Below are 12,180 nucleotides of genomic sequence, written 5' to 3'. Positions count from 1 at the left end.
AGGGCATTGCATTCTGCCAGTGAGGAAAAATAATAGAGAAACTGATGCTGCAATTGGCTTTACATTCTTGTAAAGACATTCAAAAGATTTGGGGGAGAAAAAAAAAGAATGTTTACTTTGCAATGGTATGAGAGTTTTAACTGGAAACACTGCAGTGGATTTATTGCTGGTAAACTTGAGAAGAGTTGTTGCAAGCCCTGCCAGAACTCTCCCCTTCCATAAGTTCATCACTTAAATTTCATTGGGAAGATTTTGCTTTTAAAATTGACACCCTGGGATGATCTACAAGCTGAAATATATCCTATTGGTTGGGGCCTGTTGGCTCTTGACTATACATCTTACTATATATATATATAATTTGGAAAGGTCAACCACACCGGCTTTCTGGTTTACCATAAATATAAAGCCAGTGAGGATCAAACTATTTGTGAATGAAAAAGTGATAATTATTGAAAACCACAGATTACTGTGGCTTACCCTATTTATACCACATGGAGATGGATGAAATAATAATTGGCCTCTGCCAGCTATTACTTTTAAAAGATAGATATATTTATTTGAAAGATTAGCTGCTTAACCCACTGGCTTCAAGGGGGCAGCATGTGGATACAAAACCAGAATCCAGGGTCCTGGTTATATTCAGAGAAAGGAGATACAAAAAAGAATATTCACTTTACTGAGTGAAAAGTCTGACAAGCAAGATATAAATAAAGATGTGTTGGATGTCCCAAAAATAATCCAGGCTACCTGCTAATGAGATGGTGAGACCCAAGTGTGGAGACACCAGGCTCCAGAGAGGCTTAGGAGGTTCCCCTTTCTTTCCAACTTTTTGGCACCCAAAGTGTCCTTTAGGTGTCACAAAAGCTTTAATCCGGGTTTCAGAGGAGCAAGCACAAGCTTGTAAGGAAAAATAAGCTGGATATTGTCTAAGTGAACTCAACAGCCAGCACTCCTTGCTACATCCTGCCTCCCCTCTCCCCAGCCCTCACAGTCAGGCATTCATCTCTATTGCCATCAGATATTTGTGTAAAGAAGTTAAATGTCTGGAAAAGTCCACAGGAATACATTTGGTCAAGGGTATACTACAGTCAGATCCCAGATTTTAGAAACCTTTAATGAGTAGTTGCTCACCAGAGCAATGAACCAGAGACAAACCATGACTATGTTCACTTCCCATCTCCCTGCTTACAGATACAGCCCAGGTCAATCTGTCCTTCCCCTGGGGAAGAGGAGACGCAAACAAACTGCCTCTGACATTATCCAAAATAAAAATTCTAAAAACTGGACAAAAATAATATGTTTTGTGACTCGAACTGAAAGCAAAAATTAATTTCAGTGGAGGAAACTGTCATCTGCTCCAATGGGTCTTGTCCAAAATTCAACAGCATTAAGCCTTTTCCTTTCTTTTTATTTATTTAGTTAAGTGTTTTAGATACCTAATAACATCATAACAAGAGTTACCAGATTTTTTTTATTTTTTTTTTTTTCTGTTTCTGGGACTCACATGTTCAGAGAATTCCTGGAGAGCTGAACTGAAGGATTTAGGTTAAAAAGAAAGGCTCCACCAAGCCTTTGGGAAGAGAGCAATTTTGTAGTGTGAAGGTTGCTATTCAAAAGTAAGAATTTACTAGCAGTTGCTTTATGAGGTTGCTTGAGAGGTGCCTGAGAAAGCAGATTAGAAAAATCACCTTTCCCACAAAACGTACACATGGAGATATTTTGCAGATGTTGACTTTTAATATCAGCACAGTAACTCAGGTGTGTGCAGCTACGTAAGCAGAGAATTATCTTTTTTTTTTTTTTTATTGTTGCTTTTTGCAACAGAATCCCTCAGGTTGTAGGAGTGGGAACGACAGCTGTGGTAAAATGAGACACCAGCATGCATGAGAATAAGGGCATTTATGTAAGAGAAATTAAGTACTGCCTCGACCAAAAGCATGCACTGAGAAGACTGCTATGGAGAAAAAAGAAAAAAAAAAAGAATATGGCAGCTACTTTAGTAGGAATATAAGAAAAAAAACAGGAAAGTTTTTTTTTTAAGACTAGCCTTAATGGAAAGATTACAAAGTTGAACAGAAAGAAGTTTCCCTTTGTAATGCCTTCTGCTAATTAATAAAGACAGAGTTCATACATTCCTTATAAATTTCTGTAAAAATTATGACAGTGGTTTGTTTATTAAATTAGGTTGTTGGCAGGATGAAAAAAAAAATTCTATAACATGAATTATGGCTGAAAATGGCTCGTAGCCTACATAAAAAGTTAGAGCTAAATAAATACAGATGTAAGTTATGTTTATATAATGAGAAACGCTGCTGAGCTAAGAATTTTAGGTTAGTAAGTGTGAACTACAGACCCGATTCTGCAAACACTTATCAATACCCTCAGCTTCTCTGACACAAGAAGCCTCATTGATCCCAACAGGACCATATGTGAGCATAATCTTAAATATATGCATAAGTGCTTGCAGGACTGATGCCTGAAAGCATAAACAGAATAGAAAAGTATTTCCACAGGAATCCACTGAGCAGTAGAAACCCACACGTTTTCCCATTTCTCAGCATTAATAATTTCTTTTAACATATCTAGTTAACATTTTTCTGAGTGGCATATGCTTTCCCAGAGAAAATTTTATCTGGTTTCTTCAAACTCTTTGGAAAAATCTATTTAATTATTCATCAGATCCTTGGCAAATATTTGTGAAACAAACCAGCATAAAGGACTGGTGCCTTCTACACTCAGCTACTTCAATGGGAGCTGAGGGTACACATCTCTTACAGGGAGCAAGCACCTATTGAATTTAGGATTACAAACAGCTTTGAAGACAAAGAGCTATTCTACCAAGCTGGAACAGGGAGAGGGGAGTGAAATGCCCTCTGTTTTTGTTTTGTTTTTCAGCAGTAGTCATCAACTTTGAGGACAAAGAGCAAAACAAAACATTAATCAAATCCAGATTTTTCAGAGTACATTTGCACTCAACAACTCCCATTTTAAGCACCTACAGTCACCAGCAGATGTTCCCTTCCAGGACCAGCTGACCTTACAGAAGAGATTACTGTCCCCAGGCTGCTTCCAGCCACGTGCCCCCATCCCACCCTTGCTGGAGTTTACTGTGCTTTCAGAAAAGCCAAATTGCCTTGCACCATTTCTCCTTCAATCATTTCAGCAACAAGCCAGATTGGCAAAGAGTGATTATTTAAATGGTTTAATTCAAATGAACTTCACTGGCCTGGAGGAGACCAGGGAGCAAGCACACAACCATCCTAGCTGGCATGTCCAGGGTGAAGAATAGCCTGGAGCAGGGAGAGGAGACAAACAGCTGTGGGAAAAGCAACGTCCTCAGCTGGCACAGCTGGAGCCAGAAAAGAACATTCATCCATGGCTTAAGTAAGCAGATGGATTTCCAAAAGGGCTCTGCTTTCATTTAGGGCAATTCAAAGGAACAGATGAATCTCCTAGAGAGCTCAGCACCCTATAGACAGAAGAAATGCAATCCAAAATTTGGGTGCTGAGCACTTCAAAAAATATGCAGCATCCTTTAGATGCACAGTCAAAAAACAGGGCAGTCTGGGGAAAAAAAAATCAGACTCCAATAGTGGGTGCTGAATAAATGCAACTAACATTAAAAAAAAAAAAAATCACTTCATTGACACACAGGACAACCTCTGCACCCATGTTTGCTTACTTGTTTGTCCTCTCACTACATTTAGAGCTGACCTACTTGAAAAATTCCCTCTTTGGTCTGGAGGCCAGTCCCTTTCAAATGTCTGGCTCCAGAGACAATAAACGCTTACAGGACAATTTTGAAACCAGCAGCCAGAGACACAAACCAAATAAATCCACATTTAAAGTAGCAATGCCAACCAACGAAAATGATTTGCCTACCATGTTCCAGATAAGAAGGCGTACCTTCCGAGGGATCGAGTCTTCGAGCTCTCCGCCCGTGCTTGGAATTGTTGTGCACAAACATATTGTCTGACACTGCCAACACGTGGCCATCAACATTGACTGTTGTAGACACCACGACCTGCAAGCACAAGAGCAAAATGGAGGAAAATTTGGATAAATCCGTGTGTTTTTTAGAAAGCGCGGAGTGTAATAAACTCGGTTAAATAAATAACAGCTGGGAGCTGTAGAAAATTGCAAAGCTATTTCGCATAATAACTGGTGCTTATGCTGTACAAATCTAACAAGAGACGCTATTGATGAGTGGGTCTTTGGCATCGAAAGCTTTTGATGCAGTTTTAAGTCAAATTGCAGAGTTTGTAGCTGTGTGGCAGACAGCACACTGTTAACCATCATTTTAACAAGAGGATCTTTATTAAGTATTTTTTCCCCTATATACAAGGGCAGCTGTGTTTCACCCTAAATTATCCTTCAGTTTCCACGCTGAAGTAGACAGAGGTGTTGACATTGCAAATGAGAATCGATTCAGAATAAAAGAAAACAAAAGTGTATTTTGTGAAGTTGTAACGAGAGTGGTTGCCTGCCTCGCCCCCACCCTTCTCTGCTTCTCTCCCCTCAGCACAGGCACTGCAGGTTGTTGGATTTGCCCAAATTTCTCCCGAGCTCTATCTTAAGGAGTACGTATGTTTGTGTACACACACACACGCTTGACAGTGGGGTCTTGATCTGGAGAACACAACCCTATTCATCCAGTGTTAGAATTATTTGTATTTCTCAACTTATCTCAATGTCAACACCTGGGGTTCGATTTGAGGCGAGGTGAGGGAGACACAGCAGGACTGCGCTGGAGGAAGGATCAGACACTTCTGCTCCCCAGGGCTGCCTGGGGTAAGAGAGGAGCCAACCCAGCAGGGGCAAACAGGTAAATGATGGGTCCAGAGTAGAAGACCCAGCTGCTCCAAGGTGCCCAGAGGGACTCCTCAACCCTGAGGCTCCTCAAGGAAATAAATCCCTGTCCAGGCAGAGGGACATGAGCCATGAAATATCACAGCGAAACAAGTCCCTCGCAGAGCTGCGAGCTCATCACACCACGTCTCCTCCTACCCCATTCACACCACGCAGTCTCACATCCTCCCTGGCTTTCATTCAGCCACCCCTCCCACAGCCTTTTCCCAGCAAAAGTGTGGCATTCCCAGGGTTTTACCCCAGCCAAAGATTTGGCCTTCAGCTGGCTGCCGGTTTGCCAGGAGCACGCGTTGCCTTCGAGAACTTTGACTAAAACAATAAGAAGAAATGACCTACACTTCTCCTTACATTAAACAGGGAAAGGGATTAAAGACTGAAACCCACAGAGATATGTTTATTCATGCGACCTCTTACAACCAAATATAATAATTGTCTGTTAATTGCAGTTTCAGCTCCCACCTCATGCTTCGACATGTGAAACAGCAATCAGCAGCTCCTGTTTAATCCACCTATTATGTTGACTAATTAACTTTGCTCGACAGTTTATTTCTTCCTCCATTATCAGCCCCTGTCAGCCGCAAGCACAGCGCCGCAAAGGGGGACCTCAGCCCTTTTGATTGATCACCGATAGATTGACATGCAGATTAATTTAATTAGAATCACCTCACTTGAGAAATGAAAGACAATGGCAAGGGGGCTAATAGATCTGCTCTTATAATGAGGCAAGCCTCCAGAGCCACGGCAGAGGATTTCTGATTTATTTTGCTGAATTCCCCAGTCGCTCTGAAAGGCTCTCGCTTTAATTGTTCTTGGTTTTGAGAGGCTTTAGCCTCTGAAGAGGTGAAATGCTTTACAAGGATTGGCAAACATTGCTTCAACTCTCTCAGGAAGCTGCTGCCTCTCAAAGTTGGTCAAATGGGGACACTTAAAGGATCGCTTACAACTATTCAATTTCATCACTTGAATTGGAGCTGTTAAAAAAAAAAAAAAAAGAGCAAAAGGAAAATTTTCCACCTATTTCTGGCTCCCAATTAAAATACTCAAAAAGTAAGCAAGGCCACTAAACTGCCCACAGCTGATTCTGAAGTCTTTCTCTTGAAAAAGAGGAATACAAAAGGTAATATTTTACATCTAAAAGATCCTAACCCCATCCCTCATAATGGCATTCCAAGCAATAGATTTCTGTGCATGTTTTAAGTGAAAGATATTAAAATACAGAATAAATGATTCAAGAGCTCCTACAGATGGAAATTTGGGAAAAAGAAAGTACAAATACTACAGATAAGTTTTTCTGAAATCAAACTACGGAGAGAAAAAAACCCAAGCCCTATATATAAAATTCCAAAAGGGATTTCAAAAGTAATTTATCCATTGAATTCCTGAGGGGTAGAATAAAGTTTATGATATTTTCAATAAAATATGATCTTATAGTAAGTGGCTCGGGGTTTGCAATCTTATTTGTGCACTTGCAACCATTGTAAATTCTTTGCAAGTGGGACTTTGAACCAAATCCTTGGCATTGCCTGTCACAGATCCAAGATTTTTGCCAGCTCCTTATCTTCTTCTATGGGTCTGATTAGATGCATATGAAAATTAACAAAATTACAATTAATAGCAGTGGCTATAAGCTAAAATATTTTCTTAATTCTAAAACCTTATAGGTACACATAGACTTTGTGCTGAAAGCTGATCAATGCTGAGCTGAAACCAAAACTTTAAACATTTTTAGAAATGGGATTCCAGAAAAATAATGAGTCAAGAGTAGTAACAGTAAGAACCTGTGAAAATCCTGTATCTAATTAGCTGCTGCTATACGTGCAACTTTCTAGGTAAGAGTTTGAGGAAACAATCCTGTTGAGGTTTTATGTGAGTAAAGCTACATTTAATTTCCCCCTCCTCAGGTTTTCAAAACTGTTGATGCAACATATTTTGAATTACTTAACAATGTCTTCCTACCTCCCCCTCCTGAACAATTTGATTTACTATGAAGAGACCGCATTGGTGTGGTTCTTTGGTGTCGTTAGCAGCAGAAACTATAAATGGAATCCCCAAGAGAAACTGTTTCCAGTCTCAGGAAATGCAGAAAAAACCCTCTTATGTGTCTGTTTGAAAAAAAAAGATTATTCATAGCACACCTGTAAGAAGCAACACGCTCTTGCTGCTCAATTCTTTAAATGAAAATTCTCATTAATAGAGGAACCCTGAATGCGCACTGCACTAAGGAAATATTAATGCCACTAATTATTAAGAGTGAAAAAAATGCACCTCGAATATCGTGTGCCACAGTTACCTCCTTGGATTGCTACAGAGCACTTACATACTTACAAGTTCTACTCATATATTTTAATCTAAAAAAATACTACACTCTCCTCATTTTGATTTTGAAATGACTGGGATATGTTCAAGTTAAAACACATGCTAAAACTAATTTGTGGAGAAATCATAAAATTAGGGGGAGGGGACAGCCAGAGTATATATGGAATGGGCACCAAGGCATCCTAAAACACAGACTGTAGCAAGAGGGAAAGGCACACTACAGTTTAATAAATGATTAATGAGGTGCTGACACATTAATGTAAGCACAGGGACAACCAGGTCTGCCAAATCTCAAACCTTTCCAAATTTTGTCAACAAAACACAGTTTTAATTTGAGACAGGCAAACACGGAAAATGATTTTGAGCTTTAGCTTTAGCCCTTCATAGATTTTGAATTTAAATCCTATATCAACACCAGGGGAGACAGAGGTATGAAAGAAACACATGGGTTTACAACTTTCTTCAATGAAGTTTGCATTATCGAATGCAGTAACATATCCCAGCTCTGTGGATTATCCTGTCTGCCATTAAATACTTCAGTTTGTGAATACTTTGGAGCTTAGTTTTTTTGTTTTTTTCTTTAAATATTCAGAGACCAGGAGCCTGGAGATCAAGCTATTTATCCACGTTTAGCACTCGGCCTGTTTATTTGGTATAGTACCTCACCTAATATATCAAAATTAAGCATTGCACAAGTCCCGATTTTTAACCACAGCCCATTAAGCTTTGCTCACTGATTAAGACATAGCATTTTCCTTGTGCTTTCAATTTTCTCCAGTGTATGGTGAGGGATCTGATATTTTTACAATGTCCTCAGTACCCAGTGACAAAGGCAGAGAAAATCTGGCTAGGATGATTTCCAGGTTTGAAGTGTGTCCTAAGTGTTAAATATGTAACTCTGGTGCTTGCCACTCTTCTGAAAGCTATAAATGGCTCAAGCACATCTTTATTTTCATCACCACTTGGTGACCTCTTCCTACAATGTGTTGACTTCTTTATTCTAGTAACTAAAAATCACTCTCCATTTAACAAGACACTTCAAAAGGTGCCTAACTAAGAGCACATAAGTACAATACATTCAGTAATTTTTCTCACGTGCTCAAGGACAGACCGGGCACTTAATTACCTTGTTGAATTGGGCCACAGCTCTCTCACTGCTATTTTTCAGTCTCTCTCTCTCTTTTTTTTTTTTTTTGCCTTTCCCTTCTCTGGGGATGGAGCCTTGCATGTCCAAATTCCATTATCTGGGATTCATGAAGCATCATCTCTGTCTCTTATGCAAATTTGCAATAAGACACAAGTGGCTTCAATTCAAACATGAGTGGCAGCATCCCATGGAGGCAAACGAGCAGCCTCTGCTGCAGGAGAGGCTGTGGTAACAGAATCAAACAGCATGGCAATCTCTAAGCGACTTTCAAGGTTTTCATAATAAGTGAATGTTTGGGGTTTTATTCAGTGACACAGCCTGAAAAGTTTCCTCTAAATTAAAACTTGACATGTGTCAGTTTACAAGCAGTTGTGCTAAAACAAGAACAACAAGACAGCTAGGGCACCTGGGTTTCATTAATTACAATAACATACAAAACTGTTTAGGTTGTAGGAATGAGTTTTTAGTTCTGAAAATTCAAATCTGGGTTCACTCATGACACCATCTACTTAGAAGTAATATTATTATTACCACTAACGGGGGCACTACAGCCCATCCCACCAAGAATGATTTATTGTGATGAAGAATTCACAACCAGACTGAGCATCTGCTCCATGGGGTTTGTGGAATAAAAAGGCAAGGTTGGGCAAAAGTGATAATACACAACAGCACCAAACGTTTTTGTGCATTTGGGCTGACAGAGCATCGAGATAAAATGATTTTCTCAAGGACAAGCAGGGAGTGTGAAGCACAGCTGAAGTACTGTGCAATACTTGACTTCTCCTCCCTGACTGTCTCCTTGTGCTAATAGAGACACAACCAACACAGCCAGGGCCAGCACTGCTCCAGCACACACACTCTGCTGGCACTCCACTTGTCACATGCCTGGACATCTCAGACATGCAGAGAAATTTATTTCCTTCCAGGCCCACAACAGCTTTTATGTTAGGCTTACCACACTCCTACATTTGCAAGCAAAGCTCAGGATTAAACCTTCTGATTCATTTCTGATGGTGAGCCTGAATGAAGTGTCACACACAGATCACCTGAATCAACACACACTCTGACTCCTCCCTGTACTTTCTTAACATGTCTTGTGTCAGATGATAATCAGACAATTCCATGCTGCAGGGGAAAAAAACCCAAACCAACTCTAAAATCTACTAAGAAAGGATATTGTCCATAGGACTGGTCCTTAGATAGGGCAAGACTCATGTCCTTGACCTTTCACTGATTCTCCCATCAAAGCCATAATCTGTTTTCTAAGAATTTCCAGCAACTTTTGGAGACTGATGAATGACAGACCAAAAGCTGAACATATCTCTTGGCAGCTTCAAAGTCCAGCACAAGCAGGGGAATGGAGGAAGGGAATGTCTCCATTTTTGTGTGTATAAAATTAGTATGGTACCATTTAGAAGTATCTGGAAACAACTTATCCTTATAGTTTTAAACCAGAACTTTGACATCACTGTTGGAGACCTTGTAAGTCACTGGCACAATTCAAAGGCAGCTGACAGCAAACACAAGGGCACAGATTTCACTTGGTTCCTACACAACACTGCCTCAAAGATCCAGGAGCACCAAAGCATTGAGATACTACATGTACACTTGGTCCTTTTCACCCTAAGAAATGATAAATGAAGCTTGGACTCTGTAGAGCCCAGCTGTTTTATTTTAAGAAATCTATTGCTTGAAGACAAGTCCAAAAATTAAAAAAAAATAAAAAGAAAAGGGAAGAAACAAAAGCAGCTATTGTAAAACAATAAGGCTGGGCACTGAAGAGAATGCTGTGAGCTTCAATGCCACCCTGTATGAGAGTAGGAGTGGTTCCCTCGGCTGAAAGTGATTAATTTCTTGAAAATGCTGAGGTCACGCTAATTGACATGACCTGTGTAATTAAGCAGTCTCTGTTTACACACGGAAAGCTCAACTGCTGTGAAGCTGGGTTTGTATGACAGAATGTCTTTACAAGTCAAGAGATCAACAACCTTTCCTATGTCCTACCTCCCCGCCGCCACAGCTCCTGATTGCTGTTCTGAGGGAACACGCACAGGCATTTCCATATGAAAATCAGCCTCGAGCCTGGCTGAGCACAGCCCCAGCAGAGAGTACATGTTGTGAAGCAAGCTCTGACAGGCCCCAGGGGTGACTGCTCGGACTAAATCCCCATGGCTGGTGAGAGTCCTTTTCCCACATTCTCTCTCCATGATAATGCCCTCTGGAATCACAGGAGAAACGTGACAGAGCGAGGAGTGTGGGGTGAGAAGCTGAGGGCTCTGCCATGCTAATGCTGGCTTTTACACTGATTAATTTAATCCCTGTGGCCACATCTCCTCACTTCTGCACTTCCCTGCTCAGAGGCAAATAGCACCCTTCTGCCTTCCAGCATTGCTGCAATTAAGCAGTTCAACAAAAGACATTCTACATATAAATAATATTGTCACTTACATAACATTCAAAACTTTTATTGAAGTGCAACAATGCTGGAAAAGAAGCAAAGTCCTGAGTAACGACAGAAAGCAGATATATTTTGGAGTTGTGTTTCTCCAGAAACTCATGCGGTCTCTGGAGAAAATTTCTTGTTTCCTCCTCAGAACCCTGAGGCAAAGCCCCATGGACAGATTCTACCATGTTTCCTCCGTGGGCTATATTCACTCCTCCCACCAAAAGAGAAGGTCCTTTGACTCTCTATCCCATATTTTTATTCAGCACATACCCAGGTAAAGCATTACTGCCCCAGTCAAAGACCATGTCTTCAATAGAAGGGTTGGAGCAATTATATCTCAGCACTGCCACCACTCCACTCTGCTCCAGCACTGGGGAAGTGCATGTTCAGACCACCTTCCCAAGGGACAGTGATGTTCTTCATCCCAAAATGAGCTTTGACATAGGTGGAGCATAAAAAGGTGGCCTTGGCCATCTGAAGCTGTGTTGGTATTTCAGGTCCCAAGCCCCAATGCCACAGAGGGGAAATACCCTCCCAAAGCATCCCAAGAAAGAGACACCCCGTGGTAGCTTTTGCCAAGAGCTCACTAGAGGACGGACCTTCACCCCATCAATGCATATTTATGCCTCTTTACCACTGCTCAGGAGTAACAAGTGTAGTCATGAGCCTGATTTAATTAATTGCTCTTACACCTTCCTCTGCCCCAGCCAATAAAACAAGGTGCTCACTCTGTGTCTGCATGAAAACAAATAGCTGCCCATGGAGAGAGGAATATCTCAGAGCAGGGGAGCCCCGTAGCTGAAAACAGCAGTGAGGTCATTTTGATTTTTCCTTTTCATGCTTTCCCTTCCGGTGGAGATGACATTATCTTCAAGAGTGCTCTCTTCCAGAGCAAGAAAACCCAACTACTTCCTGCCAATTCTGCTGTGACAAGAAGTCCTCAGGCAATATTTTGTGACCTTATGTTTTTAGCATCTTCCAGTGAATTACTAGGTTAGTTTGGGTCAAAGTACTTCTGTCCCTAACAGCTGCTGACTTTTAAAGGAGGAAGCGTGTCCGACTGACCTGGAATCGACGCATGTCTCGAGGGTTTCCTGCATTTTTTAGGCAATTTTGGTTACATTTGAGGAAAAATTTCAAGAAGAACCTGTGAAGAAAGAGAAACGAATATTAATGTCTTAGAAATAGGGTGCAGTATGTATAAATATGACAATTACATAAATATGACATCTGCACTGGTCCAACAAAGACTTATCAACATTGATATTCCCAAATCACCCCCCTTCCCCTCCAAAGAGGGAGTGGAGCTTGCATAGGCCCCAGTCTAGCAAAACACGTGAGCACATCCTGAAAATTTAAACACTCATTTCATAGTTCTGTTGTGTCAGAGCCATTAAAGTTT

At 40.8% G+C, this 12,180-nt stretch overlaps 1 protein-coding gene across 8 annotated transcripts in view; it reads right to left on the bottom strand.

Annotated features, from left to right (window-relative positions):
* EBF1 (EBF transcription factor 1) overlaps nt 1-12,180 on the bottom strand; it is a 267,162-nt gene that overhangs the window by 87,558 nt on the left and 167,424 nt on the right. For 5 of the 8 annotated variants that reach the window (XM_058848781.1, XM_058848782.1, XM_058848786.1 and 2 more), the window contains exons 7-8: nt 11,844-11,925; nt 3,883-4,024 (exon numbers count right to left, since the gene is read on the bottom strand). In XM_058848781.1, the coding sequence (XP_058704764.1) occupies nt 3,883-4,024; nt 11,844-11,925 (224 nt within the window). The remainder of the gene's footprint in view (nt 1-3,882; nt 4,025-11,843; nt 11,926-12,180) is intronic. The other 3 variants (XM_058848783.1, XM_058848784.1, XM_058848788.1) reach the window with 1 other exon arrangement.

The sequence above is a fragment of the Poecile atricapillus genome, chromosome 13 (genome assembly GCF_030490865.1).
Source record: "Poecile atricapillus isolate bPoeAtr1 chromosome 13, bPoeAtr1.hap1, whole genome shotgun sequence".
NCBI lineage: Eukaryota > Metazoa > Chordata > Aves > Passeriformes > Paridae > Poecile > Poecile atricapillus.
Note: the sequence above shows the minus strand (reverse complement) of the source record. Positions and strands in the feature narration are given on the sequence as shown.